Raw genomic sequence first — 22008 nt, forward strand, 5'->3', positions numbered from 1 at the left:
AATATGAAATCCTACTCCTTAGATATATTTTATAATCTGAATATATTATGATAAATTTTCTATTATTAAATATTCATCTAAAGCATTTTATTGGTTATATAATTATCCATTATATAGATATATATAGCTCATTAAACTAAATCCACATTGCAGTACATTTCCCAATCCTTTTAGAATTTTCCACTTTCAGTTTTACTGTCCTCTTAGAGTGATAAGTTTTACAAGCTTACTAAAGATAAACTACATTAATACTTCTGTTATTTATCCTAAGACTTTGATTCTTCTTCATTAAGAGCAATCTATATAGCTATATATAAATACTGTGTTGAAAAGGCTGTAATACAAAGCTTGGTATAAGTAAGTATCCCATAAAAGATAACTATAATAATGACTAAATATATGAATATACATGTCCTTCAAGCTTCAGGGAGTACCTTGGATTCTAATATTTTGATATTTAATGAATTCAGTTGTGATCATCATTTCTACTTCTATGATTTTATCAACTTTTTAAGATAAGATGCCTGCAATAGCTTCTATCTTTCTGAGCATAAGAAATGTTAATACTTTTTCACTCAAACTGAACTTACACATTAACACTGCTGATCCAGTCAAAGCAAATACTCTTGGGTTTCAGCAAGTGTAAGAAAACTTCTTCCTTCTTTCACTTTTGTTGATGTAATTTTAGTGCTTATCTCACATTTTAATTCATTTCAACATTACAGAGGAATATTACTAGTTTAATATTTACTGATACATTCCAGATGGCTCTTATTCATATGGAAAAGCTTATAAGAGAAATGCTAACTAAAACTATGCTCAGACAATCCTTCTTTCCCATTACATTGACAAAAATCCAAAGGTTTGTTGACATCCTCTGCTGGAAAGGCTTTGGGAAAGCAGGTACTGATCTACTCCTGGTGGTGTTGCAAAATGCTACAATTCCCATGAAGGAGAATTTGGCAATATCTAACAAAACTGCATACATTTACCCTTTGATCTTGTAATCCTACTGCTAGGAATCTTATCCCAAAGATACAATGGCTAAAAAGCAGAAGAGCATCAGCACATAGCAGGGCTCCTTGTAACAGTGAGACTGAAAATAAACCTACCACCCACAGATAAGGTGCTGGATGAATAAACTATGCATAGCCACTCTGTGGAGAATTATGCAGCTGGAAAAAGGAGTAAGGAATAACTACTATGGAGCAATCTCTATTATGGAGCAATCTCTATTATATATTTTTATGCAAATAAAGAAAGGTTGAGAAGAATGTATGAAATATGCTTTCACTTATCTAGGGAAGATAGGGGAGTACAAATATGCATATTCATATATTAAAAAACAAAAATAAACCATTTTTTTGGCCTATACAAGGAGGGAACAGGGTAGAGGGGACAGGCATAGAAGCTAAGATTCTTTTTTTTAAAATTTGTTCAAGCTTTACTGAGATATAATCGATATATTTAAAAACTGTACCTATTACATATATACATTTTGATAACTCTTGGACTATATACCTTGTTTTGTAAAGATGAGTCTGGACTTTTTATCTGAATACCTCCTGAAACAACCTGAAACCACTAAGCAACCAGCACCCCTAGCACTCACACTGAGGTCTTAAAATACCACTTCACATCAAAAGACACCAGAGCTCTTTGGGGAAATGGCTGATTCCAAGCCTGTAGAAAGAACTGTAAATAGGGTCCTTGATCAGCTTAAAATATCACATAGCAAGAAAATGATAAAGATTATTGAGATTAAAGATGAAACAATGTGAGCATCAATAAGTACAATAACATGAAATTTACTATTGGGTACATTAATAGACAAATGTACATTTCCCTTTATAGAAATATTCCAGCTAATAAGTTAATAAAGAGTGATAAATTAGAGTAACATCATTTTGTAAACCTCAAAGAATTAATGGATCTGGTATTGACCACCACTCATACAGTATGTGCCTCCTGAGAAATGCTACAGAACAAATGACCTCATCTCTTCAACAAATAATTGCACAGAAAAAAACATAAAAATAAATGAGGAAACTTTTAATGTATAGCCATGTAATGATCTCCAGGGTAGAGGTGAAAAAAGTAAGAGGAAGAGCAGTGTTTATAGTATGCTACCATTTAAGTAAAAACATGAAAATAATATAAATATATTTTCTTATATAATCATAAACTATTTCCAAAGAGATACAAAAGAAAACAAATGTTGACATTTGTCTTTCAGGTGGCCAGGGAACAGTATATGAATAACATTTTTACTATAGAACCTTTTGTATCTTTGGAATTTTAAAACATGAATTTATTATTATACACACAAAAAATAAATAGAATAAAATCATAAAAGATGCAATGATAAGTATTACCATAACCTTTTAGTTATATAAAATGTCCTTACTTATAAGAGCTGAATCCTCATTTGTGAGTAAAACGTTGTTTCTATATACTTGGAGATATTTAAACAAAAATAATACATAAGCAAATATAGAAATATTTTAACAATTGCTAAATATAAGTTTTGAGTGCATCAAAATTTATTATATGATTTTAATGTGATTTTATCTACTTTTCATCACAAAAAGTAAAAAAAATTCTTGAATATAATGAAAAGAAAATATTAAATTCTAGCCAGATACTGACTATGAAAGCCATAAGCCTGAGGCCTACTCTTTCTTTACTAAAATAGACAAATATCACAGACTAGCCCTAAACCAAGACTTTTTCCTTAATGCAATCAGAAAGAAAGAGTCAGCAGAGTAGGGGGAAGAGAAGGAATAAAGAGACCTCAGACAGCTGTCTGCTGTGACAATTTATTACATATTGAGTATTTGTGTATGCATCAAACTTGAAAGATATCTTAAAATTTATTTCAAGGAAGGAAGACAAAAGCCAATTGAATGAATGAGAGACTTTATAACCCTAAATGCCTTTCTTTAGAAATAACAAGGTATATTTATTAGTATGCAACCTTGGCATGAACAAAGGCAGACTGGAGGGCACTTACTTTTTGCTTGCCTCACAGACATCTGTAATATTGGAGAAAAGGTGGTGCCTCTCGGTTTTAGTCATCGTATCACTCAGTTCTTTAGAATTTTTAAACATTCGAATCAAGATTTCCAAGCTGAGTAAATATGAATGTTCAGAGGATATGACTTCAAAGATAGCCTGGTAAGAAGGAAAAAGAAATGTATTATTAATTATTTTAATTGAAGAACTAAATACAGCTCTCATAATTCTGCTATAAGAATGATATAATATCTTGAACAGTACAAAAAGACAAGCATTGAGAAAACTGCATCACCAAGCTACTGTCTTTATATAAGGCACATACACCCCAATCTCAAGAAATAGTCACTGCCTGCAGTGTATATATGAAAAACATGAAAGCATTTGGATGACTTGACATTGCATCCTGAGGTCATGCCTTTGCCAAGGGGAAGAATCTATGGAAGGAAGCCAGGGCATGTCATAAAACCTCAGTATGACACTAATTAACCTTTGGGGTCACCTCCTCCAGCTCTGCTTTCAAGGCATGCTGCTTCAGGGACAGTAAGAATTTATAGTCATCACTCGGGATTCAGAGAGAATTTCTCACAAATGTCTTCCTTCGCTCCCCTCTCAGGCATGCTCTTTCTCTCCCTATGTTTTAATCTCACTAATTTGCACTCAATAACAGCAAATATTCTGGCATGACTTTACCTACCCTTAAAAGGTTCTTATCAGCCACAGAAATTCTTGTATATAAACTCATACAATTGAAAGCAATTCCATCCATTCAACAAGGCACCCTCTCTACTCTCTTCAGTGTCTCAAGGAGCAAAGGACCCCTCTGCAGAAACTCTTGGTGTCAGGCACACAGTGGTTTTCCTGATAAGTGTTAATGATGAAAAATGCCAACCCACACATGTGGATAGACATCAACACCCTGTGTAAGGAATTCATCTAGCTCCTTAACAGAATCAAATTCAGATGCTCTAAAAATGGCAATGCAGGGAGAATTCCTCGGCCTGAGATTCACATCCTTCTTGGAAAGCTCCCCAGTAACACTGCTTTCACCACCCTGACCTCCAGGACTCTCCCTCTTCAAGCTCTTGCCCCAAGAGCACTGGCTGGGCTCTGACTGAGGCTAGGGGGTGCAGGGGAGGCAAAGCAGGTGGATGCCCAGTTGCGGATGGGTGGTGCCCACTTTGTAAGTGACGTTAAACGTGCTAATCTCCATGTTTACCTCCCTTGTTAGCATTCATAAGATGCAGGGACTTGGGTCTCACTTAAATGTGCTGTCCTAGCCTCAGCTGTGCTCCAAGGAACTAACTGACATAACTATTTGAGGAGTAAAGAGTAAGAAAATTAAGAGGCTCACCCAAATTGTGTGAGAAACATAAGGCAAGAAATATAAGGCACCCCAAGAAATATAAGGCAAACTAAAGAAAATTTTTCCTTCCTGACCAAAAGTTGCAGATTGTTGATGATACAGTGTCTTGGAATGGCTTAAAATATTTTCAACAACAAAAGCTTGTGTAATCAAATCTAAAATACTAAAATTGCGCAAAAAGACAGAATAAACTATTTAGAATAGATCACATGAAAAGGTAAGTAATTGGTAGTTTAATACAAAGAACCATAAAGTTAGATTTGCTGCTGTCATTACTTTTTGACATAACGAGTTTGAATATTTTCAGAATGTAAAAGAAATAGACATGGTTCAAATATATAAGATTTAAAAACCCCAGAAATGTCCAAATAGGATTAAGTACCTTGGAGTGCAAAAAGCAAGTAACCAAAAAATATGTACAGAATCATACCATTTAAATACATTTTAACACACACACACAAATATATCTGTGTGTATGTGCACATATAACACATGATTTAAAAACACAGATTGGAAGGATATGCATCAATTCATAATTATAGCTGTCTCTGGGGAGGAAAGGAAGGGAATGGGACTAAAGAGGAGTATGTAGGAATATAGGTATTCTACTTCATCAAAAGTTTTATTTCCTTTAAAAAATATGAAGAGAAATTATAAATGTAATACATTCATTCATTCTCAGTGGATGTGTATACCAAAATTCTATACTATTATGTTTTCTTAAACTTAAAAAGTCACTACACTGCACTTTTGTAGTTTTGCTTTATTCCATGCCAATAATATAAGAAAACGATATCCTCGTGTCCTTTGCGGAATTAATCTATATGTATGTATATGCATAGACTTATATATACATGCATGTATATACACATACATATGCATAAGGCAGGAGGAAAGAGCTTTGAGAATTTCACAATATTATTACAATGAGCAATTTTCTTAAACTGCATTTATTTAAACTTCAAGCTGTAAAACTCTAGTATTGTTTTATTTTTAATTAAATAAACATAATTTTAGATTTATACAAAATTTGCAAAGAGGGTTCAGAGTTCCTTGTACCTTCCACCCAGCTTCCCCTAACCAAAGTACCTTACATAACCAGAGTACATTTGTCTAAAGTACACACTTTTTATTTTTTTATTTATTTTTTTTTTTGAGACAGAGTCTCACTTTTGTTGCCCAGGCTAGAGTGAGTGCCGTGGCGTCAGCCTAGCTCACAGCAACCTCCAACTCCTGGGCTCAAGCGATCCTCCTGCCTCAGCCTCCCGAGTAGCTGGGACTACAGGCATGCACCACCATGCCCGGCTAATTTTTTGTATATATACTTTTAGTTGGTCAATTAATTTCTTTCTATTTATAGTAGAGACGGGGTCTCGCTCAGGCTGGTTTCGAACTCCCGACCTCGAGCAATCCGCCCGCCTCGGCCTCCCAGAGTGCTAGGATTACAGGCGTGAGCCACCGCGCCCGGCCTAAAGTACACACTTTATTCATATTTCACCAGCTTTTCCACTAACATCCTTTTAGAGTTTCAGGACCTAATGTCGATTTCATTTTTCGACATATTTCTTCCAGCTTAAATACTTGGAGTAGATGCTGTGTTGTTTAAATTCAAATGATGTTGAGATACTTAATTTTTTTTTCTTATCTGAAGGCTTATGTGTAGCCTTATTTAATAATGATCACTAACTGCTTTTGTAAAAAGAAAACAAATACATTTCCAAAGGACAACACTGAACGAGCACACATAGTAGGTGAAAGCACAAAAGAGCGGACACCCACATGCACACTTCAGACAGAGCTCTAAAGCGTCTGCTGGGTGGAAACATACCTCTTGTCTCTTTCTTTCCTCCTGGCTTACTGTCTGAGATAATCCATTTCTTTTCACCTAGGAGAAAAAGCACAATAGAGTTTAACTCATTTACTTTAAGTTTCTTTATTATGTAAGGCATAACTCTATGCCCTTCAAAAATGAAGAGAAATTATGAAAAATGTTAAATTAAGCACATTGATTTTCTGTTCTCAACACCCTCAAATAACATTTAATCCATGAATAAATTAGCATAGGTCAACACTGAAGAAGTGAAAAGCGTTTAGAAAACAAACCTATCAAGTTGAGTTTTCCTGTTCTAGTCTTACTTCTTGATATTCCTAAAATATATATCAAATCAATCACCCAAATAATAAATAAAGAAAATGAATTCACAACTCTGAGACTTTACTGGATCATAGGATCCAATAAAGGATCACACACTGAGAAAATAATTTGAACACTATTTTCCATAAAGATTCCATGGAATACAAGTGCTCTTTATAAAAATCCAAGCAAACAAGAAAACAAAGTCTCCTCTCCCATTCCAAGTTTCAGTAGACTTTCAGTATATTAAATTTGACAAATAAAGATGCTAGTTTGAGAAGCTTTTTTGTAGCTATAGTACCTACAAGAACCATGTACACAAGTATCATACTTGGACTGATGTAGTGGCATCATTAGTTGAATCACTGCAATCCTATCTCAACTGCCACCTATTTGATTGTTGTGGTTCCCATCATAATTCAGTTTCTAAACCAAAGAGTAGAGGCTAACCCATGAATTCCATGAGGACAGGACTTGGGGTCTTTTCTGGCACACCTGGCACTGAGTCTGGCACATGACAGACATTCATGTTTCTCAAAGATTAAATTAGCAAAAGGTAAGGCATATGTAAAATACCAACCAATGAAATCCTGTACTTCCTAAAAAACAAAATTTTAAAGCCATGTTCCCAAGACCTATTTAAGTTGACATCTGATATTGTTTTATCACAAATTTAAAGACTTAAAAAGATGTATTTTCCTGCTAATTGTAACTCTAAACATATCAAAATGTATTTATTACTATACACTTTTAAATATATCCAATGGAATGTAAAAACCATAATGATTTGATACCCACCGATATTCATTTAAAAGTAAGCTTTCTTTAACATGTATTTACATTATTCCTCTTTCTCCTTGAAATCACATTTCTATTTCAACTCCCCCCAAGTTTTCTTAATGTAATATAATTCTATGTGTGAGAGTCTCATTACTCACCTTAGCAGAAGCAAATAATAAGTTTTTAAATTTAATTTTAAAGAATTTCCTGTGATTGTTAAGCTTTAAGTACACAAGATTCCAACACAAATATCCTCAATAACCTATGATCAAAACAACACAATTAATTCCAATTTCAATGCATTAAGCATGAAAAGTAAAACTTCATTGAGATTGCATTTCTTACTGAGAGGGGGGTTTATGGTACCTTAATTAAAGGAGAGTTTGCTGAAACCAGTATTTCAAACTGACTCCCTTTACGTGAGGCTCCAGTGATTTTACACCTTGGGACATGGCACGAGGGTAAGATTTGAGATGGGTAAGAGAGATGCCTTTCTGTGGTAAAATGGCAAAAGGGTGGCTGTAAAAAGGAGGTGGGAAAGACAACCTGCCTTAGCACTTTTACTGCAGGTGCAGTCTGTTTTAGAAAGGGGAACCCAGAAGATGAGGATCTGGAAAATGGTATCCTCAAAACTGTTTCTGCCCATCCTTACAAAGTCATCATGAATCCCCAGGAGCGTGACGCGTACTCTAACATGAAGACAGCTGGTGCACAATTCTCTCTATATTGTGCTGTCATGAAAAAGAAGACAATTATATGTTACAGTCTTTAATATGGTCTTTGGAAAAAGTTAGAAAGCAGTATAGTAGAGTAGAAAATCAACAGTAAAATCAGCAATCATTTACTAAACACTTATCATGTGCCAGGAAATATGCTAAGCATTTTATACTTTTTCCATTGAATTTTATACTTTTCCCATTGAATCCTCATAAAAATCCTATAAAGTTGATACTGTTCTTATTCCCATTTCACAGAAGGTTTAGAATCTAAGAGCACACAGCTAATAGGTAGCAAGGCCAGGATCTGCACCCATGCATGTACAATTCCTGGGCTCGTGCTTTTAGTCATGCATTATACGGGTTAGGAACCCACTGTTTTCTGAGAGGTACTCCATTTCTAGGGTTGGGATATCATCACTAAGACCCCTTCTAAAACCAAGTCCGTACCAGTTTCCATGTTGTTTTCTGGTCTACCTATATGGTAAAATGTTCTGAGCCTTACCCACCAGCCTAAACCTGGGTCAGCCTGTCAGCAAGAATTCCAGGCTAAAAACGCTTCTTCTTCGTACATTTTAATAAGGGAGGAGAAGAATGAGAATGTCAGCCAGAAGAATGAGACCCTTTACAGCTGTTACCTTTGATTAACCCTGAGCAGGAATTTCACAGGATTTCCTGCATGACACAAAGTTCTGGCAGATGGACATACAGGTGCCACGCCCACACTCTCTACAGGTAAGGCCACCAGGAAGAACTACCACACTTGTGGCATCTCCACGCAACTGGAGTTCAGACCCAAAAATCTTCTGGGGAAGAAAATGAAACACCCAGCCGGGCTTGGAGACTTACCCAGATGACAGCTAGTTTACTGAGAGATTAAGAGTATTTCATTCTATCAAAAAGGGGAAAATCCACAGCTAAAGTAGTTGCTCTTTTGAAGGGGAAGACAAGGTAGTTTGGAAAAGGGTAAAATATTAATGTACAGAATTATCACCTTTCACTAACACTAATATCACAAATACTAAAATATTCCTTTAACCAAAAAGCCATCCCATAAGGAACCAGTGGCTCACACAAAAATACTGTAATAGGAAAAAAAAAAAAATCCAGGAAGTGTTCCTGGATTATGATTAAGAAAACTGAAGCGCAGCACATTGGAGAGTTTACTCTAGAGAGTTTGACAAAGCAGCTAGCTCATTGTGGCTGGCTGCCAGGCCACTGCCCCCAGGTCTGTCCTCCCACTGCCTGTCCTTCTGCCTCAGCCCCTCCATACCCTATAACAGGACAGGTTCGCCAGGTTCTTCCTCCAAATCCCAGAGAAATTATTCTGTCTGCCTGAGGCCTTCCACAGTCAACTCTAAATCAAGTAGCACCTGAGAGCAGGTGCCGGGGGTAGAAGGGCATGAGCGGGCAAGATGATGTCAGAGACTGATGAGTGTGGAGAAATGAAACCAGGGAGGGGGAGAAATGAAAGAGCAGGAGACAGTGATCCAAAAAGAGGGCCCCAAGAAGACTGGCAGAAGGCAGAGAAGAGACAATTAGGGGAGAATGAGAACACAGGCACATAATATCAAGTGGAATAAACAATGAAGGAACAAAGGGAGAGAAGAAGGGAGGGAGGGAGAAAGGAAAAAGAAGGAAAAAAGAAGAAATAATGTGTACAACGTTTGTAATAGGAAATACCTATGGAAATTTTCAAATTAACAAGCAGTGACCTTATCATCAGTAAATTTAAGTAAAAATTATGTGAAGGCCCAGGCTTTGTTTGCATGAAAAAAATATGTATAAAGCATATGTTTATACCTATAGGTTTTAAAATGTACATGCTTTTTGCAGTTAGCCCATTTTTGCTAAGAGAATCTAAAGGATTGCCAAGTTTATTACATTTCTGCAAATGCTCCCTTTGTCTCTATTTGTGGAAAAGAAAAAATAATAAACCATCTTCTATGTATTTACTATCTAAAGTGAAAGAAATTTAAAATTATACAGGCTCCTTTTTCATTTTAAAAATATACATCTTATACTGGTAGTTCTAGCTGGGTACACATGGGACCAAACAGCCAAAGCAACACCCCTTTAAACACATGGACAGCCAAAGCAACCTCAACTGAACTTTCTTATTCCTCACTGGTTTAAATTTCGTATTTAAATATGTCATCAACAAGTAGAATTGCAAAAGTAGTTTGACAAAGAGGTAAGAACTGGATTCAATTTGAGGTTTTTGTTTTTGTATAATTTAGCCAATTCACAAATCTGCTCAGACCTGGCCGTGGCAGACTCCAGACTCTAAAGAGAAAGTATGAACACATGTCAATATCTTCAACATTTTAAGTGAATAACAATTCAAATCAAAAAACAGAATGTATAAGACTATAGTTCTGACATATTAAAAATATGAACATGTATCTGTGGCTTGTCAAGATAGTGAATACAAAGAACTCGCTAATGTTATAATAGTTTTAAATTCATAATTACAAATTTTATATTCACTGGTTTACTCAATGCTGAAATTCTTGACCTGTGATCTTTGTAACTGACATATTTTGCATGTCCAAAGGAGACAGAAAGGAATAATTGGCTATACCTAATAAAGAACACTACAAGATACTTCTATGGATATATATTTGTCTAGTTAGACCCAAAACATACTTTATGAAACTTATAAAAGGGTAAACACCCTAAACTATTGACCCAAAAGTTAAATCATTAGATATTTCATCTAAAATTCACGTTGGTTTCCTTCTTGATCCCTTGTGCCATCGTTCAAATGTCTGTACCTGCCCCTCTCAACCCCCAATTCATGGGCTAAAATCCTAATCCCCAAAGTGACAGCATTAGAAAGTGGAGCCTTTGGGGAGGTGATTAAGCTCTGCCCTCATGAATGGGATTAATGCTCTTAAAAAACAGGTCCCATAGAGACCCTCACTCCTTCCACCCATGTGAAGATATACCAAGAAGGCATCATCTATGAGGCAGAAAGCAGCCCAAATACTGAATCTGCCTCGATCTCACACTTCTTAGCCTCAAGAACTATGAAGAATAAATTTCTGTTGTTTATAAGCTACCCAGTTTATGATTTCTTGGTATAGCAGCCCAAACTAAGCCACCTTGCCAATCTGAGTTTCTCAGATGAATATCCTATGAAGGAAGAGACAGGCTTAGGCAGTGAGTCCATTACTGCAGTCAGCACTAAGCATCTTCACCTTACAGAGAGCTGCATCAGGAAAGTCATACACTTTGTGCAATATTCCTTGGTCTATGACTCCACTAACTGGAATAGGTTATAAGCCAAGTTCTCTAAGCCCCCAATAGAACCCTAATATTGCCATTTACATAGAACCTGTCTGTGGATAGAGCTAAGACTAATAGCACTAGTCTCCTGACCAATCAGGTCATCTTTTTCTGTGGGATAAACAGAGATATGTTCTCAAGCCCTCCGTGACTTGATATTGTTTCTAGATAAGATGAGTATGCATTCCTTCTATTTTTCTCCACCAGCCAGGGAAAACAGAATTGGAGGACCTCAAAAGACTGATACACCAAAAAGATTCAGAAATGTAGGCAGTTAAAAATTACGTCAGGTATTTATAATCCAAGATTACTCTGGCTCCATAAAGCACTAATTTACACTGAATATCCATTTGAGCTAAGACCTTTAAACTTGTCAGAGTTCACTCACTTGCTGAAAATAAGCCAGTTATTCATGCCTAATGGTGATTCTCTACCCATAGGCTTCCTTTCCTAAGAGCTCAAGTGGGAAGAGATTGCAAAGTAAAACTACGCCACAGGACACAATCACTACTCCCAGGTCCTTTCTACAGACTTACCACAGCCCAAGTCATCCTGAGTTACAAATGAGCTAGAGTTATTTCACTGTAAATAACATGGAAACAGCAGTAATTTGAGAGTATGTTTGAAGTCATTAAAATGAAAAATCTGCCAAGGTCCAGAAAGAGGGTCCTCGGAAACCAGACTCATAGGCTTTCTCCAGTCCTGTGGCATCCACAGGGAAAGGTTCTGAGACATCACTTCACTTAAGCTATGGCCACCACAGAACAGCAGTTTCAATGGCCAGAGATCTATATAACCAGACCAGATATAAGGTCAAGATGTGGTCATTCATTTGGGGAGTGATAAGTAAATAGAAAGAATACTATTTTTAAAAAAATGATAAAAGATAATGGTACATTCAATAAAATCATATGCTTAATTTAAAAACAGGCCAGTGGCCTCCTAATTCATTCATTTATTTATTTATTTATTTTTTTGAGACAGAGTCTCGCTTGTTGCCCAGGTTATAGTGAATGCCGTGGCATCAGCCTAGCTCACAGCAACCTCAAACTCCTGGGCTCAAGTAATCCTTCTGCCTCAGCCTCCCAAGTAGCTGGGACTACAGGCATGTGCCACCATGCCCGGCTAATTATATATATATATATATATATATTAGTTGGCCAATTAATTTCTTTCTATTTATAGTAGAGACGGGGTCGCTCTTGCTCAGGCTGGTTTCGAACTCCTGACCTCGAGCAATCCTCCCTCCTCGGCCTCCCAGAGAGCTAGGATTACAGGCGTGAGCCACCGCGCCCGGCCCTAATTCATTTATTAAAAAATTTGATCTCCTTCTGATCTACTGGTGTTAAATTTAATTCTATATAATTCTCACCAAAGTTCTTAGATCTCAAGAAGATCCAATGATATAATAACAATGTTGTTATATATGATAATAATATAATGATATAATAGCAATGCTATAATAACAAGCATTAAGCCTCAAGCAGGTAACATCGGGTTTTCTAAAATGATAGCAAACTCAGATAAAGCAGGCGAGGGCTTGGGGCTTTTGCCCCTCTATGGCCTATGTCACCTTCTACAGACAGAGCCAGGACTTCTGAATGAACTCAAATTATTTCAACACAGACATGAGGCTGAGAATACAAAACACAAACAGGTAATTAAATGTGCAAGAATAAACTGCTGTGCTTTGTACAATTTCAGAGATAAGCGTGTATTCCTTCATTTGCAGCCAGCCCTCTCTAGCTCCCTACCCACCTCTTTGCAATTCCTGATTCAGAGTTCTGGTCAGTCCTTAATTTATGTCTCAAATTACCATTGTATCGAATGCTTAACATGCACCAGGCACTGTTCTTGCCAAGCATCTAAACGTTATAACAACTCTTTGAGGAAAGTATCACTATCCCTAGCTTAAAAAAAAAAAAAAAAAAAAAAAAAACAGAGACACAGAAAAGTAAAGTCATTTACCCTAACAAGTTGCAAAGCTGAGATTCAAACCCAGGTCTGCCTGTCTGTCGGTCCCCAAAGCCTGAGCTCTTAATCACTGTGGCACTCTGCCTTCTAAAACTTCTGAGTTTTTCAAGATCTATGATATGCAGCTACTCTTCCCCTAAATTAAGTTCCTCCCCAGACACCACGTCTCTCATTGGCTTTGCCACTTTCTGCTGCAGTAAAAACTAAGCTGTCACTGGGGCTCCCTAGTCAATTAACTTGTTGATTAGTCCTGACATTTCTCCAGGTAAACAAATTCCTCTCTTTTTCCTTGTGGCTCTCTCTCTGCATTCCCCTCTGTGGGCTACTGAGCCTGGACCAAAATGTCTTCATTCTCTGTCCCCCAGATGAACAAGAGAAATGCAGTTCTCATATATCTATCAGCAATTAAGAAGAGAGAAAATGAGGTTAACAAATATATGAAACACTAATGACAGAGAAGTAACGAGGTTGAATGGGAATCATTTTAGAATAAAAGGGCAATTCTATAAAATTACATAATTAAGGATTAACAATTTTTCAAAAACGGGCTATTTAATAAAATACTGAGGAACAGACCAAACTAATAGCAGTGAATAGTTGAGAGGTTGGGATGGTGGTGAAGTCAAAGTAGCTGTCAGTCTTAACTGCTATGTTTAACTTTTTAATAAGGAGAATGTATTTGTATTACTTCTGTGCTTCAAAATAATTGTTTTTAAAAAGTAAGCTTTAAATTTTGAAAAATTTTAAATTGAAAAATGAAAGACAAACTAATGACCAACAATAGGAAATTAAATGGGAGAACTAAACATTCACTTATTTGATAAAATAGTACAATGGCTATTGTTGTGGAAGAAAGTTTAATGACATGGAAAGTCATTCATAACACTGTTAAGAGAAAAACAGTAGTTTATAAAACAGCTGGTTTAATAACATGAAAAAAAATTTATAACATTGTTCAAGGAAAAAATAAGTGACAAAATTATTATTATATTTTTGCTTAAAAGACCAATTTCTATATACACATTTAAATAGAAAAGATCTGAAAAGTTACATACCAAAATGTCAGCAGTGAATGGTGAAGGGAAAGATTTCAACTAGTTTTTTTTATTTTCTTCTTTTTATCTATCGATACTTTCTAATTTTTCCATAATAAATATGTCTTGGGGCTTTGTAATTAAAGCATCATTTTGAATAACAAAAACTAAAATGTTTCAACATCCTCTCTCAAAAAGGAAAGAAAACAAGTAGAGAAGACAAGTGGCATTGTTTAAGGTTGCCAATAATACATATATTTCTTTGTTGATGCCAAAAGGAAAGCTAGAGAAATGAGATAGACAAAAAACATAAAAGAAATAAGGAAGCTAAGATAAAGGGCAGCCATAAGAAAAAAAGATTTTTTTCAAGTCCAAACCAAGCACTGGTTTATAAAACAGTGCTGAAAATGAGTGATGACAGGCAGATCTGCAAGCATGAGATTGAGGAGGAGGAAGGCCAGGCTCACAGCATAACTGAGAATGACACTGTTTACACATACTGAAGGTATGAGTCAAGGGGCTGAGGAAGGCAGAACACGTCTGAGGTACCTCTCGTGCAGAAGAAAAGAGCACCTGTTTTGAAAAGTGGTGCCAATGTCGTACATGCCATTTTATTTTTGTTATTTTTGTATATGGCTTGTTTTCTTTCTTTTTTGAGAGAGGATGTTGAAACATTTTGGTTTTTGCTATTCAAAATGATGCTTTAATTACAAAGCCAAGACATATTTATTATAGAAAAATTAGAAAGTAATGATAGATAAAAAGAAAATAAAAAACGAGTTGAAATCTTTCAGTGTCCTTGAAATGACAAACTCCAAAACAGTAAATTACTTAGAGCAACACTGGCACCAAAGTTAATTTCTGAGGTGTGCAAAAAAAATAAAAAAATTTTAACCTGAGCAAAACCTGCTCTGGAAAAACGGGTAATATAGTAAACTGATGTTTTACATTAGACATACAAAGCATGTGATGATTTGGACTGAAGTTACCTTAGTGCATGGAGACCTGAGAAACAAAAGAGAATAAACATCTTTCTTTTTCCCTTTGCCTATGTACGAAGTTTTATTCAAGTCATTTATACTCGCATTACTTTTATTCCCTACTCTTCTGCTCCATTAGCCCATCTAGTTTAAGTCATATCTTATAGAGAGAACTTTCCTGACCTTCACACTGTTCTCTGTCATTTCTATTTGTCACTCACCTTGGCATTCTGTCTTATATTTTTTCAAAAATTTCATTTAGTTATTTCATTTCTATTGTCTTCTGGACTAGGCTCTAAGCTCCTGAAGTGCAGGATGGGTTTTAGGCTTGTTTTGTTTGCCCCATCCACTACAATGCAGTAGGAAACAAATACATTACGGAGTCAAACTCCGAAAATTAGGGTTTTTCAAACTACAAGTTATAAACTCTTAGTGAATGACAAAATAAAGTTCATCTTTTGATGGACTGATCATTATCTATTTAAATGTAACGCAACAGAAATAACGTAAAATACCATGGTATATTCTAAGTATCAAGGTTAACTTCTGCTTTGTAAACTGTTAAGAGAAAAATATAGTTTTCAAAAGTATTTTGTGACACAAAAACCAATTTTGTTTGAGAAACACACATGCTCAAGCACACATACTTGTTTACAAGGTAAAACCTATTTCTCATTATGTTAAGTCCCTGATAAGACTGAGGTTGCAATGTCTATGCTACAATGTGTAAATTTACAAATCAGTCATGGCACTTACCACTCCCATAGACCCCAATCAAAAAAGCTGTTCTACTCACACCTTCTTAAAAAGAAGCAGCCAAAGTGACCACATTTCATACCATAATACACCTTAGAGGCCAAAGCTGATTGGAACAGAGCAGGTCAGGCACCTGGCCTAATGACAATAAATGTTTAAGTGGACTACTAAGTGAGGGAAGAGTAGCTAAGCCAATGTAATGGTCTCTCTCAAGATCTAGGCTGGGCTTGGTGGCTCATGCCTGTAACCACATTTTGGGAAGCTGAGAAGAGAGGATCACATGAGCTCAGAAGTTTGAGACCAGCCTGGGCAACATAGCAAGACCCCACCACCATAAAAAATTTAAGAACGAGTTGGGCGTGGTGGCACACACCTGTTGTTCCACCTACTCAGGGAGCTGAGGCAGGATGATCACTTGAGCCCAGGAATTTGAGGCTGCAGTGAGTTATGATAGTGTCACTGCACTCTAGCCTTGGTGACAGAGAGAGACCCTCTCTCAAAAACAAACAAAACAAAACAAAAATATCTAAACCGTGTAGTTATATATATGGAAGCTGAAAGGATGACAAGAGGATGGGACAGGGCTGTGCTGGGTAATTCCAGGTTTAAGTTCAAGAACTAAGAAACTGTAAGTATGTAAAAGCTCTCAAGAGAAAAGGCAGGCATAGTAAAAAGGGAAAATTAGCCAATTCATGAGAAGAGAACCAACAAGAGAGTTGCCAAGTCATGTTACTGGCAAAGCACCAGAGGGAAATATGATTCTTGCTCTTCCAGAGCCTTAGGCACATGTACCCATTTTTTGAGGAACCTCAAAGACTATTTCAGCTAATCTCAAGACCCTAACTAAAACAGCAGGAGAGTAGCCAGATTTAACATCCCAGAGTCTCAGCTGCCTTGATATGCAGAACTTGCCCTCATAATACTGTCACAAGGACTACATAAGCTGTAACCCTGGCACACAGTAAGTCCTCTGCAAGTATTTGGTCAATAATTTAACTGCATGTAAATAAATCAATATTGTGATGCTATGTGGCAGGTCCCAGAGCTACAGCAAACCTGCAAGTCAGCCATTGCACTGCCTGCTCACATGGAGACTTTGGACCCATGTGGATATAGGCCTCCCTGCTGCTCAGCTGGGCAGACAACAGTCATAGTCCTTTGCACTCCACTACCAAAACTAGGGTTTCTTCCCCCACCCCCTGCCCCAGAGTGGAAACTGCTCTATTTTCATGTTACTGCAGTTGGATGGGTTTACTTCCTACATCAAAGAGGGAAATAATCTGCAAGTATTTTTTTACTGGCAATAATACCTCCATCTGCAGAAACTGTCTACTGAATTTATAGTCCTTATTTCATCAAATAATAGAAATATGGATAATAAATGTCCTAATAATCTTAAGACATTAGAGTATATATCAACAGGCAAAAAGCAAGCACTGAAGGTGAAAAAGGAATAATAAAATATTAAAAAATTTAAAAAAGACAGAGTATATAGATTAATCATCTTTTTCAACAAGATATATGTGCTCTGTATAAACTCAAAAAAATGTGAGTAGCAAATTTTTAAGAACTAATTCTATTTCTCTGTCTATTTATTTATTTAGAGAGAGGGTCTCACTCTGTTGCCCCAGCTGGAGTGTAGTGATGCAATCATAGCTCACTGTAACCTTGAACTCCTGAGCTCAAGCAATCCTCCCATCTCAGCCTCTTGAGTAGCTGGGACTACAGCTGTGTACCACCATGCTCAGCTAACTTTTTTTTTTTTAAGATAGCATCTCACTTTGTTGCCCAGGCTAGTCTTCAACTACTATGCTCAAGCAATCCACCTGCCTTGGCCTCCCAAAGTGTTGGGATTACAGGCATGAACCACCATGCCCATCCTAATTCTATATTTAAAGATTTGAAGGTGACAATACTCTAATGATCAAGCAGACCAAGCACCATGTGAACACGGCCCTGAGAAACAGTCTCATCATTAGACTGAGGGAGTAGACATCAAGAAGGCAAACATGAGAATCTAATAAATGAGTCCACAATCCAAAGCTCAGTATTGTAGAGCCTTTCCCCAAAACTTCCTCAAAGTAACTGATCCTTCTCTTCTTTTATCTAATTACACTTTATTCCTACAGACTGCTATTGGTTTTTAATGTATCTCGTCCACTCCTCCTCCGCAAAAGAAAAACCTAATCAAAAATGAGGCTATCATTTAATTTTATTTCATAGTAAGCAATACCTTGGAAGTCATCAGTGTGTGATGAGTTTAAAAGCACAAGACTGATGAGATCATCAAGTGAGTTCAGGTAAGACAAACGGCGCAGGGACTGAGCCTAGGGCCCTCCAACATTTAGAGATTGGCGGAATGAGGAAAATCCTACAAATGAAATTATGAAGCTCCAGCTACACCAGCCTATTTCAATTCCTCTCATCCACCATTACCCCAAAAGTGTTTGTGCATGTGGCATTTTCTCTGCCTGGAAGTCCTCCATCCTGTTCCCCCAGGTTTGTCCCGCCACCCATCTAGACACTTCTCAGATGGCAGGTCATGTCACCTTCTCTGACATCTTCCTTCAACTGACAGCCCCTTGCCCAAACAGGTACTCTTCCCCAGCAGATATCACAGCAGCACCCACATGTCCTTCATAGTTTCACCACAGCTGTAATTCTGCATTTATTTATGGGATGGTTTGATATCTGATGTCAGCCCTGCCAGGGTATTTACAAGGACGTGAAAACAAGGTGGAGTGTGTTCTTGCCCTATCTCCAGGGCCTAGCACAGGACATAGAGTGGAGCAGGCCTTGATAAAGATGATGAATGAAGAAATCATTCATCAATCTCTCTCATCGATTTTCTACTCAATGAAATTTCAAGAAGACCCTTTCTGTTGGCATACCTACCACTCAGTTGCCCTTTAATTACTCAGCTCCAACCAAGTAGTTTTTTTTTTTTCTATATATATATACTTTTAAGAACAGGTTATATGAAGTTCTAACACTACTGTAATTCAAATAAAGAAAAACATTTAAAGGTGATGTTGAAGATGGCGGACGAATAACACCGCCAGACAGAGGGTCTCTACAGAAAAGACCAATTCTAGCAGAAACTAGAGGAAAGAAGCAAGAAGACGAGCATACAGCGGACAAGGGCCGGAAGGAGGGGTACCTGAGACCCCGGGAGACTCCACGGGAGGAGGCTGCGGAGGAGAACTGGAGGCTGAGACCACCGGAGCAGCCCGGAGACCAGCGGCAAGGGTAGGTGGAATTGCTGTTTCCCCCCCCCTGCATTCGGGACTGCTGGCGGGCTCCCCACTGGGTGGAGAGACCTGCGGACATCAGCCCAGAGACTGCCGCCGCTTGCCAACGGTGAGCCTGTAGCAGACGTGGCACCAGGTTCCCAACTTCCTTCAGGCACCTCCGTGTGCACGGACCCGAGCCGCGCGGCAGGCGCCATATTGCCTCCTCCTCCCCTCCGCCGACCCTACCCGCGGCTGCCCAGAGAGACAATACAGCCACCAGCCGGAGGCACCTCCAGGGAACGGGACCTTCCCTTTTGGGACCCCGCCCGCCCTCCCAGGTGCTGCTGGCACCGTGTTCCCAGGAAAACGGTGCCGACTCAGAGGCTGAGAGACATAGATCCAGCTTGGGCTCCCTGTGGGTGAATTAGGACCGGAAATCCTCTCCCTGGTGGGAATACAGTTTGAACTCTGGGACCCAGAGGTCGGACCTGCAGACCAGATCCCCTGCACCGAGGGCTAGCATTGCCCCGGGCACAGAAGGATTATACGCGAACAGCCTACTGAGGGCTGTGTGCCTCCAGGGGCGGATCGGAGTCCTAGAGGGCAACCCTCCTCCCAGGAGGAGGCCGTGCGCCCAGCCCAGGTGGCGTTCCTGTGCAGGGAACCTCCCCGCCGGCACCACAGTCCGGGGAGGCCTGGTGGCTTGTGGTCTGGCCTGCTGGCAGAGGCCCAGGAGTAGCTGCAGAGTTGGGGAGGGTGGAAAGAAGCGAGGCCTGCTGCAGACTGCGGGTCTCAGACAGCCCCACCCCCACCTCCAGACTTTCTGGCTGAGCGGGACCATTCCAGTCCTGCCCTGACAGCTTTCCCTGTAAGCTGAGAACAGAACTTTGACCCCTGCTAACGGCCTGAGGGCAGGCTTACCCAACCCAGCTCCGCCCAGAACGAGAGCTGATAACAGGACTCAAAATCAACACCATAGCCTGTTCCTCCAAGCAAACGCCACCTACTGACAGGGGCGGCATCTTGCACAGCCTTTCCACGGCATCCACTGACTCAATATACAGGGAGTGGTCCAATTTCACCCACAGGCACCACCTAACGCCTCAGAAACTAAACAAGGTGTGTGAATACCCAAACAATAACCTAAGGAAAGAAACAACAACGGATCGACATGGGAAGAAGTCAGCGAAAGAACTCAGGAAATATGAAGAACCAAACGGAAAACACACCCCCAAGGAGGAGCACCAGCCCCCTAGAAACGGACACCGACCAAAATCAGGCAACCAATATGACAGAAAAGGAATTTCGTATGTGGATCATAAGAACACTCACCCAGCTGCAACAACAACTCAATAACCAACACCAAGAAAACACAAAAAACCTCCAAGAAATGGAACAAAGGTTCAACAAAGAGATTGACACAGTGAAGAAAACTTTAACCGAAGTCCTGGAGATGAAGAATCAACTCAGAGAACTACAAAATACTGTGGAAAGTCTCAAGAACAGGGTAGATCAAGCAGAAGAAAGAATCTCAGAGCTTGAAGATAACACCTTCCAATTAAATAAATCAGTCACAGAAATACAGCAGAGAAACAAGAGAAAAGACCAAAGCCTACAAGAGCTGTGGGACTATGTGAAAAAACCTAACGTGAGGGTCATAGGTTTAGCCGAAGGGGAGGAAGACAACACTCAAGGGCTGGACAAGCTTTTTGAAGATATAATAGAGGAAAATTTCCCAGGCCTTGCTCAAAATCTCGATATACAAGTTCAAGAAGCCCAGAGGACCCCTGGGAGATTCAATGCAAACAGGAAGACGTCACGTCATGCAGTCATCAGACTGACCAAAGTATCAACTAAAGAGGCCCTTCTAAGAGCTGTAAGACAAAAGAAGCAAGTGACATACAAGGGAAAGCCAATTCGAATAACATCAGACTTCTCTAATGAGACTTTACAAGCAAGGAGAGACTGGGGCCCCATTCTCACTCTTTTGAAACAAAACAATGCCCAGCCTAGAATATTATTCCCTGCAAAACTAAGCTTCATATATGAAGGAGAAATAAAAACATTCTCAGACAAGCAAAGGCTCAGAGAATTCACCAAGACAAGACCAGCCCTACAAGAAGTACTTAAAACAGCGTTACGCATGGAACATCATAATAATAATCCACGGATATAAAAACAACCAAAACCCAAAGATATTAAAGGCCAGATATTACAATGGCTCAAGACAGAAATCATAGCAACAACATCCAACCCAACAGAATGATCAGTAATCTACCTTACCTATCAGTTCTCTCAATAAATGTGAATGGCTTAAACTCTCCACTCAAGAGACATAGGCTGGCTGAATGGATAAGAAAATACAGGCCAAGTATATGCTGTCTTCAGGAAACACATTTAACCTGCAAGGATGCACATAGACTAAAAATAAAAGGGTGGAGATCAATATTCCAAGCAAATAGAAACCAAAAGAAGGCTGGTGTGGCAGTTCTAATTTCAGACGATTTAGTTTTTAAACCAACAAAAGTAGTAAAAGACAAAGAGGGTCATTATATAATGGTGAAGGGCACAGTCCAACAAGAGGAGATAACAATTTTAAATATATATGCACCCAACTTAGGTGCACCCAGATTCATAAAGCAAACCTTACTGGAGCTAAGCAAATGGATTAATAGCAACTCCATAATCGCCGGAGATTTCAACACCCCACTGACGGCACGAGACAGATC

At 38.5% G+C, this 22008-nt stretch overlaps 1 protein-coding gene across 1 annotated transcript in view; it reads right to left on the reverse strand.

Annotated features, from left to right (window-relative positions):
- The window catches only part of ARHGEF26 (Rho guanine nucleotide exchange factor 26), a 126056-nt gene that overhangs the window by 84886 nt on the left and 19162 nt on the right, over nt 1-22008 (reverse strand). The window contains exons 5-6 of the mRNA XM_012774383.3: nt 6210-6266; nt 3014-3174 (exon numbers count right to left, since the gene is read on the reverse strand). Coding sequence (XP_012629837.1) covers nt 3014-3174; nt 6210-6266 — 218 coding nt within the window. The remainder of the gene's footprint in view (nt 1-3013; nt 3175-6209; nt 6267-22008) is intronic.

Source organism: Microcebus murinus, chromosome 1 (genome assembly GCF_040939455.1).
Source record: "Microcebus murinus isolate Inina chromosome 1, M.murinus_Inina_mat1.0, whole genome shotgun sequence".
Taxonomy (NCBI): Eukaryota; Metazoa; Chordata; class Mammalia; order Primates; family Cheirogaleidae; genus Microcebus; species Microcebus murinus.